Below are 19,927 nucleotides of genomic sequence, written 5' to 3'. Positions count from 1 at the left end.
TTTGTCCTGAGTCTGGCTTCTCAAAATTACAAGATTAGGAGTAAATATTTCCACTACACTTCTGAGCAAACCTGCTGCCTAAATTCCCTTGTTATACACCAAGCAGTACTACAGATCAGGGTTGGTATTCTTTTATCTCTGTGTTCTTATTAGTGGCCTTATCATTTGAGTTTCTATCCATCTTCTCTGTAAACATAAACCATTGCCTTTTTACCACTAACACCTGATCTTTTGGTGCTAGAGCTGGGATTTGCCAAAAAATGCCAGATGGCAGTAATGTACCAACTGTTCACAGTCCAGAATGCATGCAAATTGTCAGAGAGAGAGACAGAGCGAAAGATACAACTGGTTATTTTAATTGAAACTGTTAAGTTCTACAGTTACCCCTATAGATATTCCATTGCAACCTGTTTAGAAAACAGCATGTGAAACAGCTAGAAACACAGGCCTTCAAAGTCAGACAGATTTCTGTGAACATCCAAGCTCAGATATATAATAAGTGTTACTTTGGACAGGTGGGAAATCCTCTGAACCTGTTTTCTCATCTGTAAGATAGTGACCATATCTGTTGATTGTGTTGTGCAATTTAGAAATTAATACAGCCAAGGTCTTAGCATAATGTCTAACATAAAGTCAAGCATCTGTTATGTGGTAGTGGTTTTCTTACTTATCACAGGCTGCTTAGTGTAGCTTCTTCATAAGAAGAAATATTTTTTCCGAATTATAGAATAGTACTACTACTTCATTCACTAGTCAATAACTATATGTCAGGTACCGTGCAAAAGACTTTATATATTTCGTCTCACTTATTTCTCACATCTCTCTTATGATGTAATTATTACTCCCTTTTGATAGATGAAGAAATAGACAGGCCCGGTCATTTGCCAAGACATCATCTTTCTTTCCTTTATTTTTTTGGTACTGAGTATTAAAGCCAGGGCCTTGCCCATGCTAAGCAAGCACTCTACCACTGAGCTACACTCCAGACCCAAGGCAGTGTCTTACTATGCAATAGAAGCAGGATTTGAACCCAGAGCAATCTAGGTCTGAGCCTAAGCTCTAATTGCTCTTTCACTCATCACCGCTTATGCAGGGGGAATCAGGAGCTCAAGTTTAATGTGTGTGATTTATAATATTCAGTTTGCAGAGCTGAGGTGGGTGGCCTATTAAATGCAGCTTCATATGGGAAAGAGGCTGTAATCAGACATTCCCGATATCATTCCTACAACCCAGGTTTATTACCATAACAATGTTTCCTAGCACTAGAGCCTCTAATTTTACTCAGGAATGCAGCTTCTTCTCCTCTGTTTGATTATTACTATTATCCTGTGACTTCCAAGTATTCATCCTGATTCTCAGCTCAGCTCATGACCCAATTTGAGTTCCAACCTGAACTTTTCCCTGTGGACTCTGGTTTCCATCCTTCTCCACCCCCAATTTGCATCTCTACCATGTTTTCCGTTGGGTACCACACTACCTCCATTACTACCTGCCAATAAAGAATTCCTTTTAAAGAGAAATAGTGTTACCTAACAGAGGAAAATCACCATGATGGCTAACAGATCCAGGAGGAACCTAAACAATGTGAATTGATGAGGAGCTGCAACTTCCTCCCCAGATTGGTTGATTCTAATATTAAAATATTTATGAAGAAAAGAAGCACAAACCAAGATACTATATATATTATGATCAAAGTTCCTGCTTTTCCACAAGAAGTAGTGGTCAAGATTTTAACAAAGATCTTCTGAGTAACTCATTAACCTTACTACCTGTAAGACACCATCCCTGCAAAGACAAGTGAGAGAAAACCAAGTCTTAATTTTCAAGTACTCATTGTCTTCTAGAGAGAGAGACATGAAACACATGAATTAACATCTCACAGGTATCAATATGAAGGGTGCTAATCCAAAACTACAGATGAAGCACTGAATAAGCATGTGAATTTTTGCTTCTAACTTTGCCAGGGAAGCTTGCTAGATGAAGAAGAAGGAAAGTGCAATGAGTGGGTGGAGTTAAAGCCATGTTATGAGAAAAGCAAAGTGTATTCAAGATTCTATGAAAAGCTCAATGTAGCTGGTACATAGATGACAATAATGACTATATTGCTACTGATGATGATGACAACAAACATGGCACTAATCCAGGTATTAGTTTGAGCCTTATCATTTAACCTTCACAATAACACTGTAAATGCTAGTATTGTCTCAATTTTATAGATACAGATCTATAGGTCCAAGAGAATAAAGAACTCTTTCAAAATCACACAGCTAGGAAGAGGTGGTACCAAGATTATAACTTGGCGGGCCTGGGGATGTGCTCAGTGGCAGAACACTTTCATGCACAAGACCCTGGGCTCATTCCTTAGCCCTGAAGGAAAAAAGAAAAAGGTTAGAACTCTGGCCCTAGGCATGCTCTTACCACTACATCAAACTGCCTCTCACAGATGTGAATATGGAGGCGTCCCCAGAGAAAGGACTACTTGGAATGCTACATTAGGACCATTATTCCAAGCTCAGGCATTGAGATTAAGGCCCTTACAAAAGAGGCTTCATGCAGCATTTGGCCAGCTTGCTCTTTTACCCTTCTGCTCTGTCACGTGAGAATGCAGCAAGAAGGCCCTCACTAGGTGCAGGAACCTTCTCTTGGACTGCTCAGTCTCCAGAACCATGAGAAATAAAATTCTGATCTTTATAAATTACCTATTGATAATAGCATTTTTTTTATAACAGTACCAAATAGACTAACAAGACAGGAGATTTGTTGGAGAAGTGGCAACATGTAGCAGACAGTGAAGATGGGAATCGGGAAGGGGAAGGTTAATGAGTTCCAGTTTGACTATACTAATTTGGGGAAGCTGAGGACATGTGTATACATTAGGCAACTGTGAACACAGGTCTAGAACTTGGTGACGGGGTTTGGACTATAGATCTATGGGAACCCCTGGGTAAGTTTGTGGTGCTCAATCAAAGCATTTCAGAAACAGGATTATGGGGCAGACACAGAGGAGGAGGACTGAAAGAGAGTGAGGGGAAATGGAGAGGCTGGATGAAAACCAGGAGCAAAGATATGATGGAAGGAAATAGGAGAGAATTTCCATAAGTAAACAGCAGGTGAAAGTGGCAAAACCCAGTGAGAATTCCAGGAGGATGAGGGAGGAAGTTTTTTTTTTTTTATGTGATGTGGCAATTAAAAAAAAATTCAAAAGAATATATGGATTGATACCAAAACCAGATAAGGACACACCAAGAAAAAAAAAACTATAGACCAATATCCCTGATGAACTTAAATGCAAAAATTCTTTATAAAATATTAGCAAGTCCTATTCAACAACATATTAAGAAGACTGTACATCTGACCAGGTTGGTTTGATTCCAGGGATGCAAGGATGGTTTGACATACACAAATCAACAAAAATAATTCACCACATAAATATAATCAAGGACAAAAATCATATGATCATCTCAATAGATACAGAGAAGACCTTCAACAAAATTAAGCACTCATTCATGATAAAAAAAAAAAACAAAACACTGAAGAAACTATGGATAGAAGGAACCTACCTCAACATCATAAAGGCTATACATGCAAACCCAAAGTCAACATCATAGTGAATAGAGAAAAACTGAAAGCATTTCTTTTAAAATTTGGAACAAGACAAGGATCTCATCACTCCTATTCAATATAGTACTAGAAATTGTAGTCAAAGCAATTAGGTAAGAGAAGGAAATAAAAGGGATGAAAATAGAAAAGGAAGGAGTCAAATTATCACTGTTTGCAGATGATATAATCCTATACTTAGAAGATCCAAAAAGCTCCACTGGACAACTGCTAGAGCTAATAAACAAATTCAGCAAAGTAGCTGATTACAAAATCAACATACAGAAATCAAGTTTTCCTATATACCAATAATGAATCTTTTGAGAAAGAAATCAGGAAAACAATATCATTCACAATAGCCTCAAAAGGAAAAAAACCTAGGAAATAGAAATAATATCCAGGGGAAAAAAATCTAACCAAGGAGGTGAAAGACCTCTATAATGAAAACTATAGAACACACAAGAAGATAGAAAGATCTTTCATGTTTATGAATAGGCAGAATTAATATTGCTTACATGGTCATACTACCCAAAGCAGCATATAGCTTCAATGTAATCCCCATCAAAATACCAATGACATTCTTTCCAGAACTTAAAAAAAAGTTCTAAAATTCCTTTGGAAGAACAAAAGACCCAGAATAAGCAAAGCAATTCTAAGCCAAAAAAGCAATGTTGGAATCATTGCAATACATGACTTCAAATTATACTACAGAGCTAGAATAACAAAAAATGCTTGGTGTAAAAACAGACATATAGATCAATGATACAGAATAGAATACACAAAGACAAACCCACACATCTACAGTCATCTGATCCTTGACAAAGGTGCCAAAAACATACATTGGAGAAAAAACATGCTTTTTAGCGAATGATTCTGGGAAAACTGGTTATCCATGTGTAAAAGAATGAGATCAAATCCCTCTCTCTCACTCTGAACAACAGTCAACTCAAAATGGATCAAAGGCTTAAGAATAAGGAAATTTGCAGAGGGTTAATATATAGAATGTCAAAAGAACTTAAAAACTTACCAACAACTAACAACCCAATTAATAAATGGGCAAATGAATTAAGGAGACACTTCTCAAAAGAAGAACTACAAATGGCCAAAAACTAAATGAAAAAGATGTTCAATGACTTTAGCAATTAGGGAAATGCAAGTCAAAACCACACAGATTCTTTTCACTTCAGGTAGAATGCCAGCCATCAAAAATACAAACAATAATGAACACTGGAGAGGATGTGAGAGAAAAGTAACATGTTTACACTGTTGGTGGAATGTACAACCACTATGAAAATCAGTATGGAAGTTCCTCAAAAGACTAGGCATGGAACCACCATACTATACCACTCCTTGGTATTTCCCCCTAAGGAATTAAAGTCATCATCCTATAGTGATATATGCATACCCATGTTTATAGTAGCACAATTCACAATAGTTAAACTATGGAACCAGCCTAGGTGTCCATCAACGTATGAATGAATTTAAAAATGTGATATTACATTGTGGTATATATACACATGGAGTTTTATTTACCATAAGAAGGACAAAATTGTTGTTTTCAGGAAAATGGATAGAACGTTAAGAGTATCATGTTAAGCAAAATAAGCCAAATTCAGAAAGTCAAGGGTCATATAAAGTTTTCTCTCATATGTGGAAGCTAGAGAGGATAAAGAAAAAGGAAGGTGGGTTGAAGGGTATCTCATGTAAATCAATGGAAAGTCTGGAGATTAGAAATAAGGTAGAGGGAGGGACAGAAAAGAGAAAAATACTAGGGAATGATATTGGCCAAATTATATTATTGTGTCATGTGCATGTATGAATATATACCAACAAAGCCCATTGTTATGTATAATTATAAGGCACCAATTAAAAATAGGGGAATAAAGAACATGTGGGGGTGCTGAGGATATGGCTCAGTGGTGGAGCGCTCGCCTCGCACGTGCAAGGCACTGGGTTTGATCCTCAGCACCACATATAAATAAATAAATAAACTTATTAAAAAAAAAGAACATTTGGGGCATAAGCCAGATTAAAGTGGGTTGAAAAGTGAACGTGTGTAAAGAATAAAGAGAGTATTTATGAGAGTTTGGTAATAACTGGAAGAGACAGGAGAATGTCTGGAGGAGAGTGGGGGAAAAATATGGAGTCTCCATGTTGACCCATCAATACCTTGATTTCACTATTATCCCTCAAGGTTTCTATTACCCTCTCCTTTCCCTTCTATTGACTTTTACATCAATTTTGATAGTCTCCTTTAATGTTAATTATCCCCCAGGATCTTTTTAGAAGCAGCCTAGGCACCAGCTCAGTCCCTGGAAGCATCTCCTCAAGTGCCTCTGGCCTTGGATTTTCAGCAATAATCCTTGAAAATAGGTCAAAGAAACCAGTCATCTTTTCCTGGTCAGGTCAGTCTCTCAGAGATAGGTCACTTGGTTTTCTTTTTCAACCAGTAAAACTGGGAGCAGATTACAGAGAATTCATTCCTTCTCTTTTCCCACCCCCCATTTCTGGTTATGATATGGTTTGGGTATAAGTGTTTACTCATATGGTAACAACTCAGAATATAAAGAGGAAACAGTAATTTTTTTCATACTGGGGAATAAACCCAGGGATGCTTGACCACTGAGTTACCTCTCCAGCCCTTTTAATTTTCATTTTTTATTTTGAGGCAGGGTCTTGTTAAATTGCCCAGGCTGGCCTCAAGCTTGTGATTCTCCTGCATCAGACTCTCAAGTCACTGGGATAACAGGCATTATGTCTCTGCGACCAGCTAGCAATTTCTTCATCACTGCCTTTAATCATGATGTTACATCACCCTTTCGCATCCCTCAACAACATTTTGACTATAGTCTCTAGCTTCTAGACTCTGATTGTTGAAACGTGCCCCAGCCCAGAATCTCCCACCTGATTCTGAGAACACCCTCCCCGTCAAGGGCTTCAGGCTTTGACTCCTCCTCCTTTGACACAGGTGAGAGCAGCAGCAATAGCTGGGACAACTGCCACGATTCCTAACCTCTTCTGGGTCATGGATCTCACTGAGCATCTGATGGAGGCTACGGAGCCTTCCCTGTAGATAGGACTGATTATACATAAATCCATATTTCCACTCTATTTCACAGGGTGCTGTCCTCTTTCCCCTGAGAATCTTATTATCTCAGGCTAAAGAGTCTAGGCATAGAGTAACTTTTTTTTTAAGTAAAAAACTGCAAATTAATACCAAGTAGTAGCAAAAGTACAGTCTGCAGATTGATGTTTTTTTTTAGAAATATCCAGCAAGTAATTTCGCAATAATTAACTAATCAAAGACCTAATTGCTTTTAATATCCTGTGTGTCATCAATTTTATTTTAGGGAGGTTCATACAAGGTAATTAAAGATTTGAGGGGAAATTTCATTACAAGGAACAAGTAAAAAGTTTAGTTCTGGCCTCAGTGTGTGACAATAAGAAATGGATAAATTATGGAGCACCTCACTTAGAGGTTTCTTTTCTCTCACATGTTCCTGGATCCTGAAAACGGATGATGTGTTCTACTTAGTCTCTGGTACTGTTTCCAGACTAATTTTCCTCCTCTCTTCTTCATAAGCTTTGAACCATATGCAAACAACAAGGTCGCCTCCTACTAATGGCGACTATCAGCGTTTTGGTCATTCTCCCTTTCCCACTGGATACTTAAGCACCTTCCTCTCTTCCCCTTTCCAACACTACTCTTGCCATCACTGCTGGTTGCTTCAGCATCAAACTCTTCACCTCTATCTTTTCTCCACCTCACCTGAGACACCGCCTCGCATGACCCCTTTCCAAGTCCTTAACATCACCAATAACCCTCTGAAATCAGTGTTATATCCTCTGCCCAGCTCACTCCTCTGTTCACTGACACTTATGCCCCTGCTCTAACAGGTCTTCACACACACAGATCCCCTTCCTCTGACCTTATTCCCACATTTTTTGCATCTCACCCCACTTCTCACTATTTCTTCCCTTATTACCCAACTCAGATACCAGTGTCCATCCTTCCAATCCCTCCCATGCAAATTCTTGTCATTCCTCCTGTCTCTCCTTCTGTGGCATCACCTGGGAAAAGCCCAACTTTGGTTAAGTACAGCTCTTCACCTATGCTCAACCTGCACCTCGGTAGCTGAACGTGGCTGGGAAAATCATACAAGTGTTATGACTGATCTTCATCGAAGTCATTAACTTTGAATCTGGACTTTGCACTGTCTAGCAGCCCTACTATTGCCCTGGCAAACTGGATTTTCTACTGTGTTTAGTGAGCTGAAAGAGTGCTACCCCTCCAAAAGTTATGTACTCTCAGAACCAGTAAATGTGACCTCATTGGAAAAGGATTTTGGCAGATGTAATTAAGAATCTTGAGATCATCCTGGATTAGGATGTGCCCTAACTCCAATGACAAGTGTCCCTTAAAGAAAAGAGAAGGGAAAGAGATTCACAGAGAAAGTGAGGTGAAGGTGGAGGCAGAGATCAGTGAAGGAACACAAAGGATTGCCAGCCAGCACCAGAAGCCAGGAGACAGGCATGGAACAGATTCCCCCCAGAGCCTTCCAAGTTAACATCACCCTGCCAACATCTCTAGTTCAGACTTCTGGCCTCCAGAATGTGACAAAATAAAGTTCTGTTGTGCTAAGACACCAAGTTTATGATAGTCTGTTATGGCAGCCCTAGGAAGTTAATATGTTCTCTAAGACGATAATTTTGTAACTTATTCTCCTTCTTCTTCAAGTTCTCAACTAGTTCTTCTTTAAGTCTTCAAATAGTCGCCTGCCACCCTCCCACCACTAGTTCCCTCTTAGGACATCTCTACTTCATAGGGAAAACAGAATTAATCAATCTCAGGTTCTCACCTTGACATTTACCAAACTGATATGTCTCCCAGCTATTGCTATTCTCCTCTTCCTACTAGAGTAGGTGTTCCTGCTTCTCAAGGGCACACTCTCCCCAGACATTTGGGTGCAGTCCTTGCCTACTGTTATGGTTTTGGATGTGAGGTGTCCCCCAAAAGTTCACATGTGTGACAATGCAAGAGGGTTCAGAGAGGAAATGATTGGGTGGTGAGTCTTAACCTAATCAGTGAATTGATCCCTGATGGGATTAACTGAGTGGTAACTGGAAGCAGGTCGTGTATGGTTGGGGAGGGGGGTGTATGGCTGGGGGAGGTGGGTCATTGGGGACATGGCTTTGAGGTATATATTTTGTGTCTGGTGAGTGGAGTTTCTCTCTACTTTCTGATCATCATGTGAACCCTCCGCCACAGTCTTCTACCATGATGTTCTGCCTCACTTTGAACCCTGAGGAATTGAGCCTGCTGTCAGTGGACTGAGACCTCTGAAACTGTGAGTCCTCAAATAAACTTCCCCCCTCTACTATATTGCTGGTTGTGCTGGTTTTAGTCACAATAGCAAAAAAACTAACTAAAACACCTACCTTCCCAGGGTTCCCCTCCCACCATTACCTACTTCCCTCTCTGCCTCATGTATTTATCCTCTATTCTGAATCATTTCCACCAGCAAAGCATACTTCACATCTCCTGTCTTAAAATCAAAACCAAACCAATGATCAGACAAAACCCCTCTGACCTCTGCACCTTCCAGCTGCTGCCCCATTTTCCTGTTAATACTAGAGCAGAGTTTCTCCAAAGTATTATCAATTCTAGCCCCTCGCCTTCCAGTCTCTCTTCAAACCCAGTGACTGGGCTTTCTTCCCACCTAGGAAGGTCACCCACAAACTTCTTTTTCCCCAGTTCTTTGGTCAGTTATGTAGGACTGCAGACACATATCCACCATTGGTGCCTATACTTTCTGAAACACTTTCCTAGCTAACACTGCACTCTCCTGGGTTTCCTGTCACCTTACTTAACATGCCTTTGCTAGTTGCTCTCATTGGATCCTCAACATCATTGTAGGATCCCTCCCCCTGCCTGTACTAACTTCTCAGTGATCCCATCCAATCTTAGAGGCTTTAAGCACCTCATGCATACCGAGGACTCCCAGACTGACATAAGGGGCACCACCTCTTCCTTGGGTTTCAGATTCAATGATTAAACAACCTCCTCCCTATTTCTACTTCACTATCTAAAAGGTATCATGTAAAATGTTCCAAATGATTACACACACACACACACACACACACACACACACACCTACTTGTGCTTCCTTTCATCTTCTACATCTGAATCTTCCTATCACTATGAACCATCCAACATGGAGGCGTCGTCCTTAACAGTTTCCTCTGTCTTCCTCACTCTCGAGTCCCATTCATCTGCCTGTCCTGCCCATTCTACTGCTTAAAACTCTCAACTAGTTTTCCATGACACTGACAATAAAAGTCCAAACTAATGTCAAACTCTAATGCTGTCACCCTCCCCACTGTCACTCACTACACTCCAACCACCTGCGCCTCACTGTTCCTTCCGCACACCACTCCAAACCATTCCACACTCAGTGACTCTGCGTGAGTGTTCTCCCAAACTTTTGCATGACTTGCTCCTGATCATTATTCAGTTCCCAGCTCCTCAACTGTCACCTTCTCAGAAGTCTTTCCTGATCACTATAGCCCTAGGAACACACTCTCTCCATGCATCAGTCTCTCTCCCCTAAGTTGCTGAGATTGGTCTTGAACTTGTGATCCTCCTGCCTCAGTTTCTCATCATCTATTTTTATTATAATTAAGGAATTTTTGAAATCATCTTTATTATGTATCTCCCTAGGTTATCTTATCTCATTCTTTCAGCTAGAAAAGGTGCCCCTTTAGGGCCAGGGGTCTGTTTGTGGCCACTGATACTCTGTACATTAGGACAGCATCCGGCTCATGAGAGACACTCCAGTATTTTTTGATTGGCTGAGTGAATAAACAAAGGAAGGAATCAATGATGATCCTGCAGCCACTTACTATCTGGATGACCCTTCAGCAAGCTGCTTAACCTCCATAAGCCTCGTGTTTCTCATGGGAGGATAAAAACCGCACAGAGCTGCTTTGATGGTAAGTGGAGAAAAGTGATAATTAACAATGAGAATAATAATAGCTAAGAGTTACTGACCTCTTTCTGCCATGCATAAGGCTCCTCAACCACATTTTGAGATAATACAATTATCTCCATTTTATAAATAAGGGAGCTAACTCCTGCAGAGGTTTACTGGTCTCCAATTCAGAGGTAGTAAATAAATGGCAGAGCCAGGATTCCCACCCAGGATGGCTGATTTAGAATCCATGTTCCTAACTATGATTCTATACCCAGAATATACTAAGTATTCAATAAATAACAGTCATTCGGTTGTAGAGGAGGGGTTGGCCAACATATCCTGTAAAGAGCCAGATGGTAAATGTTTTAGGTTTTTCAGGCCATATGGCTTCTGTTGCAACCACTCAACTCTTGACACTGCACTATCAAAGTAGCCAAAGACAATATGTGAATGATTAGATGTGTCCTAATAAACTTTATTTGTAAAAACAGGCTGCAGACCAAATTTGGGCTATGGATCATAGCTTATGGATCTCCGTTGTAGATCAGCAAGAATAACTAATAATAAGAGACATTCACTCTATGTTCCATGAAAAAGACCATTACTAAAGAGTACAAATAATATAATCCCCATTTTTTTTTAAAAAACACATAAGGTCAAGACCAAATCAAACAGAGATTAATAGTAATGACTATAATTTTCTTTTATATGTTTTCCAAAATTGCCATTATGTTGAATGTTTAGCTTCCAAGACACTGTTGAGTTGGCCAGAAGTTCCATCCTAACTCCAAAGTTGAAATGATGACCACATTAATAACACCAAAGAAGGTGGGGGGAACCTGCTCTCAGAAGGGTTTGTCCATGGGACTTTGTCTCAGGGTTCCCTAAAGATGGCAATAAGGCTGGCAGATTTCTAGTGCAGCAGCATGTGTGAAGGTGACCAGGGTCAGCTCTGATCTCATCATGGCACATATTAAATTGTCATTAAACCAACTTCATTTTGGGGATCCCAGCATGCAAGAAGAAAAGGGGTTTCTTCTTGGTGGCACCAAGCCAGTAGCCTCTTTATTCTGGATGCTGTGTTCCAAGGCAACACAGTTTCTAACCAGCTACCAACATGAGGTAGAAATGTTGAAATAACCCTAAATCACCTGCAAAGATCTGTCTGGTTCTTCTTGATGTTGGTACATTCTTATTCCCAGTCTCCTTCTGAAAGTCCATGCTGTCTCCACACAGGAGAAGCTGCCTCACAGATGAACAAACTCCCACTCCTGTGGGGGAAGTTTAGATGTGCTACATGCAACAAGATGTCTAACTCCATCTTTAGAGATGAACCAAACCTACTCTTGGAGAAAGTAACCTTTCTCACTCATCAAAACTGCTGACATTTTCTGTGAAAGCATTCTGAACACAAGACTCTATGAAAGTAGAAGGTGGCATTAGATCATTTATCAATCACTTTTTTTTTCTTTTTTCCTACATTTGAACTTGTTGAGTGACCCAAATCTCGTTAGAATTCAATACCTCTTGAAAGGTGTAGTTCTTTGCACTGCTTTTTTCTTTCATTGATTCTACAAGTACTACTGAATGCCTGCTATCTACTGATGCCATGCAGACATTTTTTCCAAGCTATATCTCTCTTCTACAACAGTTCCGCCTCGCCTTCCTTGAAGTCTTTCTCGATTTGTCCCCTGTTGACAGGGCACTTCATCACTGCTTTTCTGCTCCAGGGTCTTCAGCATTTCCCTGAACACTGGACTCTGCCATGGTGTTCCTGACAGCTCGTGGGTAGCATACGTTTCCACCTTCCTTGCATCCCACCACCTTCTTTTGATAACAGCTACCTGGAGAATGTAAATCTTAGCAGAGAGACAGGGAAAGAAAGTATCCAAAGCTTGTATGATAGCAGCTTCCTGGTTAGTTCTTCGTTGCTCTGAGGACCTGTGTGCAGGTTCCTGCCCTTCCTCGGCCTCTGGTCCTAAGAGCTACCCAGACAGACTCCAGCAGGGAGCTGGAGTTTCAGTTGGCCATTGTATAACAAAAACTAAAGTCAGCATGAGCTAATTCAAGATGAGATTTTCAATCCAGATGTTCTTGAATACAAGAATGTTCTTAAGGAAAAATGCATTATTTAGAGCTTAGTTTCTTAGAACAAAGAGTCCAAGGAAATGGAGAAAAATGCTTTCAGGTGTATAACAATTTGCCAAAAGTTTTCTTGGCTTTCAGACCTTGTTTTATAAAAAATTTTCATGATATTGTATTTGATTAGAAACAGCAGCATATCAACGGGAGCGTGACAGGCACCAACTGTCCCTTCTTGTCACAACACCATATCTAATTTTGCTCCCCTCCTTCTAAGGAAGATTTGAAAATGGTCCAGGGAAAGGAAATCATTAAAATCCAAGGGAGAGGTTTCAAAGCACTACGGGCTACCACTTAAAGGAGGTGATCGTCAGACTTGGCATAGAGTAGGTGCTTAATGCTTGCTGAATAGTGGAGAAATTTTTTTAAGATGACAGTTAGCTCTGTGATTTTCATGGGAAGGGAGTCACTTAAGCTAATGCCTGTATTTTTTATTCATAAAGTCTGCCACCTATCCCAGCTATACACTCAAAGATAATAAGAAAAATGCTGAGCATTTTCTTTTCTTTTGTAGTTAATGGACTCCTCCCCCATCAAAAAGACTTCAAAAAAAGCCATAATTTGATTTGGAGCTAAAAGAGAAACTGTAATAAAAAATAAAAATAAAAAACAATATACTTTGTATTAATCAGGTATTGCCACAAGCTACAGAGGAAATTTATAGAAACTATAATATTACAAACAAGGACAGCATAGGAATCCTGTAGGATCTAATAACTCTTCCAGAAAAAAATAAACAGAAGATAGATTAAATTGTCCTTGTTCTGGAAGGAAGTGAAGTAGACTTTTTGCATTTATAAACTACATTAATAATTTCTCTTTTTTTTTAAAGAAAAAAAAGTGCACATGCAACTGTAGCTTGGAGCTTGTAACCTGCTGCTCAAACGACAGTTACATCTGATGTAAAATCAGGCAATAACAACGAAGCAACAACTCAAACATGACCTGGTGGGCAATGCTAACTTGGCCACTGTCGAGCAGAACTGTAGGATGGAGGGAATATGATAATTCTCTTATTCATATGTTCTTTTTTGCCACTTCTGGCAAAATCCAAACCATGAAAACCACCACATTATGTTGATTCCTTCTAATGATGGCTAGAATGACTATTTTTTTATATGACCTGTCACTCCTTATTGTTCTATATTGTTTAGTATTTGATCAATTCCATTCAACCTCTGAACATCTGTTATTTGCCAGGCACTTTACTAAGCACAAGAATTGCCAGGTGCACGTCCCCTGTGTACTGCTGACTGTCCTCTAGCACGTCTGCCCTGGAGCACCCTCAGTTCTCCTCATTCTCGCTCCTGGGAAATACCTATAGCCACATGTCCTTTCACGGGGAGTCTGAGCACAGCTAACCTGTATCACACCGAAGCCACCCAATGTGGAGTCTCCCTCTGGAACATAGAAGAAGAGCACAGAGGACGAGGATTCACAGACATTGCCAGCATACCCAGCAAAATATCAACCCAGCAAATATCAATATCAACCCAGCAAAAGAGGAGCAGGTATCCTGCCATTTAGGATCTCACTAGGAAGAAAACCTGTGTAATAATCCACAGCATGTCTTTCCCCTGTGAAAACAATGATATTTGATTGAAAAAACAAATCCTATTCAGTTACATACTTTTAAAGTGTTGTGAGAAAAACAGAAAGATGGGAATAAGAAGGAGGTGTTTCTTCGCTGTTTTAGTCTGTTTTGTATTTTATACTAACTAAAAATATTTTAAGTTAAATCTTACATTTTTCTTGGGCTCTATTCAGTCCCTTTAGAGATAAGACAAATCTGATGTTTTCTAAAACCCAGAGGACACAAGTAATAAATAATAAATACACTGACTCTTTGATTCTTAACAACCAAGCTGTAAGATGGAAATTCTCTGTTTTTTAAAATTACTATCCATTCTACTGACTTTTGCTACAATGAAGTAAACAACCTCCATTTCCAACTTCAGGAGAGTTATCTAAATATAGGGTTTCTTTCAAGACAAATTTTAAGTAAATGAGGGAAAGGTGCAATTGCAATTGCGAAAGAGACATTTCTCAGAATGGTAACTTCCCGTTGGAAACCAGACTCTTCTTACCTTCAAAAAACTGCTGCAGGGCCTCATTTTCACCTACTACATCCATGGCGCTGGGGTCCTAGTCAATATTTCCTCTTAAAGCAAGGGTTGTCAGAGCTCAGGAAGAAAGGGCTGTCCTCTGGACCCAGTCTATGAATGCTCTCGAAAAATCCTTGTTTTCTTTTTATTGGAGCCAAGCATCTCTTCAGTCATCAACTTGTGCTCAGAAAAATGGCTAAGTTCTCAAACATAATTATAAAACTAGAAGAATATACAACCATGTAGAAAAAAAAATCCCAAAGAGGGAAGTGGCAGCAAGCCCATCTATCTTCATGCAGAGAGCAGTTTCTACTTTGCCTTTTGTCTTGCTTTAAGGACCTTTGTCCTTAGTGACACATGCAATTACATAAGTGGGCAATAAATGCATGGTCTTATCTCTTATTTGTCCTTTTACACTGATATATTTATATCTCCACCTTTATCGACCAGATCCATTTAGCGAGCACCAAGAAAAGACAGTAATTTCATTTAACCTAGAAAAGGGGGCAAATCAATGGTATGTAGGTATCTACTTTTAGATACTTAAAATAGTAGATGGCTTAGAAAGACTTTTGGGATAATGAAAAGTTAGGATTTGTCCAATATTTCCAAACCTACAGTGAAAACTTATATTCCTCAATACACACTTTAATCTACTTCTTCCAGTTGATTTTCTTTAAAAAAAGCATAAAGTATGAAAAGTCTATCTTAAAAGTAATAAAATCTGCATTATCAATTTAATAATTCTTACAACTGAATATATGGTTTGCTACTAGTTGATTCCACTACAAAATATAAAGTTAGACCAAAAGAAATGTTTTCTTCACTGCTTAGCTATCATTTATTTAGTAACAGCTTAAGAATAATACAATTAGGAAATTAAACTTCCTTCTACCCTCTTACTTACCATTTTGTTTGGTTTGATTTGGTTTGGTACTGGAGATTAAACTCAGGGGCACTCAACCACTGAGCCACACCCCCAGCCCTATTTTGTATTTTATTTGGAGACAGGGTCTCACTGAGTTACTTGGCACCTCACTTTTGCTGAGGCTGGCTTTGAATCTGTGATCCTCCTGTCTCAGTCTCCTGAGCCTCTGGGATTACAGGTGTGTGCCAACATTCCTGGCATCCACCGCCCCCCAAGCTTTTTATTTTGAAAAAAAAAATTGTGAATCTAGAGAAAACTCAAAAATAGTACCACAAAATATCCATATACTCTTTATCTATATTTACTAATTATTATTATCTTGACACTTTTGCTTTTTCCCTCTTAATATATAAACTTTTGGGGGGTGAGTCATTTGAGAATACATTGCCAATGTTTTGTACAATTCTTAACAATTGAGGTCATTCTCCCACATAACAAAATCATTACTATACCAAAGAAATTTAATATTAATTTGATACCATCATCTCATCTATAATTGCCACCATTCCCAAAAATATCTTTTATGGCTTTTTGTTTTCTGATCAAGGATTCAATAAATGTTCATGGACTGCCTTTTTCATTTGCTTGGTTGGTTAGTTTTTCATGGTTCTATAGTCTAGACCCCTTGTCCTGGAGAACGTCCCGCTTTCTGAATTTGTCTATTGTTTCATTATTAGAATTAGTTTAGGTGATGTAGTATATACTTCCAAACATGTACTTTAAAATTTCACACTTATATGTTGTTTCTTGAAGGTGAACAAACATTTTATTTAGGGGTATAAAAGAGGTTTAGAAGCCTCTTTTTAAGGTCACATTGGTACCCAGATCTATAAGGGTTTAAAATCAAGTTGTTTAAAGGAATGAATTTTCAATTTGTTTTGGTTCAACTTGCAGGAGCTATCCTCTGGTTACAGAAAATAAAGGGTCCTTGTAAATAATGGTCCTTACCCTCCACAAGCTCAGATTTAAGGCATGAGAAAATCACATGGAACTAAAGCTCAAGGCAGACTGATAGGATCTTGGGAAAATATCCCAAGAGAACACAGGAAGGAAAGAACACTTTAATCTGGGAGGATCTGGCAAGGTGCCACACAGAACTGGGATCTGAAGAGACTTCATGAATATGCTTTTAAAAACAAGAGCAATGGCCTGGAGGGGAGAGCGCACAAGTGCAGGAGCTGTGTGCCAGATAGTGAAAGAGAAAAATGGAAATGGCTGGAGAAAAAGAGTGGTAGATTTTTAAAGTAATATAATTCCATGCATGTTCATTCTATCTATTTTTTAAAAACATCTTATTTTACCTTCATTTACTTCTCTTTATTTTTATGTGGTGCTGAGGATCGAACCCAGTGCCTCATGCATGCTAGGTGAGCGCTTTACCACTGAGCCACAACCCCAGCCCCTCATTCTAATATCTATTAATGCTTTCTGTCTGGGTGTGGGGCATATAATTACAGCAAACTTGGAGAGATAGCTGTGTTAGAATGTGTTGGCTGGTGTGGGTTAGACCAGTTGAAGGCTGGTAAAGAATCCAGGTTGGCAGTAGTAAAGTTTGAAGTAACACAATGAAAACCAAGAATTGGCTACTGACGGGGAAACACAAAGTGAAATTTTGAAGGATTTATACCTTCAGGTAAAATATGAATTAACATGCCTATAATGTGGAGCTTCTAGCTAAATCTAAGACTTCAAGGGAAGCCCCAAGCCACACTTTATGGAATCCACTAGAAGTAAGTCAACCCACTGTAATCCGTGGCCAAATGCTAATTCTGGATCCTATCCAAAAGTCCACCCAGAGACTTCAAGTTCTCAGAAGCAGAGTAAGGAATAACAAGAAACATCAGAGAGAAAGAAATTAGATTCCATTTAATGAGCTGAAAAGCTGAGGTTAGAAATGTAGTCTCGGGGCTGAGATTGTGGCTTAGTGGTAGATTGCTCACCTGACATGCCCTGGGTTCGATCCTCAGCACCACATAAAAATAAATAAATAAAATAATGGTATTGTGTCCAACTACAACTAAAAATAAAAAATAAAATTAAAAAGCTTGATTTAAAAAAGAGAGAGAGAGAAATGGAGTCTCAACTCGAACACTTCTGGGGCCAGGTAGTGAGTAAAATGGTTCAAAATAAGCAAAAGTAGCCATACAACCATATTGATCACAGACCTTCGACCCTGAGCCTTGGTGTCAGGGAGACAATCAGGGCACAGAGCAAACCAAAGAGGACATGTCCTGCTAATAGGTAGAGCCTCCCAAATGCAGGGGGTGGAATCACAATTTCATCTTAGTGTTGTTCAAAGGACTATTTTTTTTTAAAGAGAGAGAGAGAGAGCGAGAGAGAGAGAGAGAGAGAGAGAGAGAGAGAGAGAGAGAATTTTTTAATATTTATTTTTTTAGTTTTCAGCGGACATAACATCTTTGTTTATATGTGGTGCTGAGGATTGAACCCGGACCGCACACATGCCAGGTGAGCCCGCTACTGCTTGAGCCACATCCCCAGCCCAAAAGGGCTTATTTTAAGAGAAACTTGAAATGTAGATTTTAAGTCTCATTTATAAAAGTTGGAAACTGATTTGTTTTAAAGCAAAAGGAACATAAAAATAAACCAAAACATCATCAAGGGTGAATAGCACACATGTGAAAACACTACTGAGCCTGCAGCTGTCTGGATGTGACCCCTGGTTAGGAGGCTGATATACAAGCACCAGCAGGTTGGACATTCAGCAGGGTCTAAGGAAAGTCAAGGGAATTTAGAAGGAAGTTGGTAGGGGAATGGAAATATACCTGCTTAGAGTCCAGAGCAACCAGCTGAGGGTACCATCCATCTGGTGACAAATGGAATTTTAAGTTGAAACTTTTTCCACTCAGAAACAAATATTACCTTCATTATGGTCTTTACATTGCTAACGTTTTCTTATTCTCTTGATGTTCCCATTTGTACAAATTCAGTAGGGATTTGTTTTCTTGAATAGCAATCTAATTAGCTGTGGTTTGGGTTTGTTTTGGTATTGACTGTTTCCTAAAGAACTTCAAAAGATAAAGAAAAAAAAGCTGAGGTGCCATAGTTAAGTCTACAGATGTGGTAAATGTGGGAATGGGGTGATGGGAACTTGTCTCCCTCCTGAGACCGTCCCTGAGGCCGTCAGCTCTATGAAACAGCACTTAGACCTTGTCTTTTTGTTTATTTTTTCTTTTCTTTTAATTGGTACATTATGGTTACAGATAAAAGTGAATTTGCTGATATATTAGTCTGGTTAATTTCATTCTGCTTTTCCTCCTCTTTCCCATTCCCTTTTCCCCCTCATTACCGTTTCTCTGACTTCACTACCTCCTTTCTATAGAGATCATTAGATCTCTCCCCCGCTTTTTTAAAAATTTTGTTATATATGACAGCAGAATGAATTACAATTCATATTACACAAATGGAGCACAATTTTTCACAACACTGGTTGTACACAAAGTAGAATCACACCATTCGCATCTTGAAACATGTACTCGGGGTAATGATGTCCATCTCATTCCACTGTCTTTTCTCCCCCTTATTTTTAAGTCCTTACTTTTAACTTCCTCACAGAAGAGAAAACATTTGACCAGATTTTCTGAGTCAGAAAGCCACAGTCCTTGAGGTAAACTGTATGTGAACTTCCTTAAAAGACTATCTTTAGGAAGTGTTTCTAGTCTTCTTAAATTTTAGCAAGTTTGATCCTCTTCTACAGTTTTTAAAAAAGATTTATGAATTGTTTTTTAAGCTGATTTTTATTGTTAGTTATCTATTAATAACTACCACTGTAAAAACTTGATCAAGATTTTCTGTTGAGTTTGAATATTTTTTTTAAGTGTGATGGGAAGACACTGAAGGTTTTTAAGTAGAGAAATGACATTATCTGATTTTTGTTTTGAAATAATCACTTCAGTTGCTGTAGCAGATTGTAGGAGGGCAGAAATGGATGCAAGGACCCCAGATGAAAGATTACTGTAGAAGTCTGGGTGAAAGGCTGGGCTGAGTGGGTGAATGGACTTTAGATAAATTCTGGAGAGCACTGATGGGATTTGCTGAGGGATGGAATTGGGCTTAATGATGATAGACATGGAGAAACAAGAACAAGCTCAGAATTTTGCTTAAGTGACTGGGTGAGTTTGGCCATGTTCAGGTTTGTGATTCCTATTAGAAATTCAAGTGAG

At 39.1% G+C, this 19,927-nt stretch overlaps 1 protein-coding gene across 1 annotated transcript in view; it reads right to left on the bottom strand.

The window, feature by feature from the left end:
- Myrfl (myelin regulatory factor like) overlaps positions 1 to 14,846 on the bottom strand; it is a 116,430-nt gene extending 101,584 nt beyond the window's left edge. Inside the window, exon 1 of the mRNA XM_076855407.1 lies at positions 14,801 to 14,846. Coding sequence (XP_076711522.1) covers positions 14,801 to 14,846 — 46 coding nt within the window. The remainder of the gene's footprint in view (positions 1 to 14,800) is intronic.
- Between the last annotated feature and the right edge of the window lie 5,081 nt (positions 14,847 to 19,927).

Source organism: Callospermophilus lateralis, chromosome 4 (assembly GCF_048772815.1).
Source record: "Callospermophilus lateralis isolate mCalLat2 chromosome 4, mCalLat2.hap1, whole genome shotgun sequence".
Taxonomy (NCBI): domain Eukaryota; kingdom Metazoa; phylum Chordata; class Mammalia; order Rodentia; family Sciuridae; genus Callospermophilus; species Callospermophilus lateralis.
Note: the sequence above shows the minus strand (reverse complement) of the source record. Positions and strands in the feature narration are given on the sequence as shown.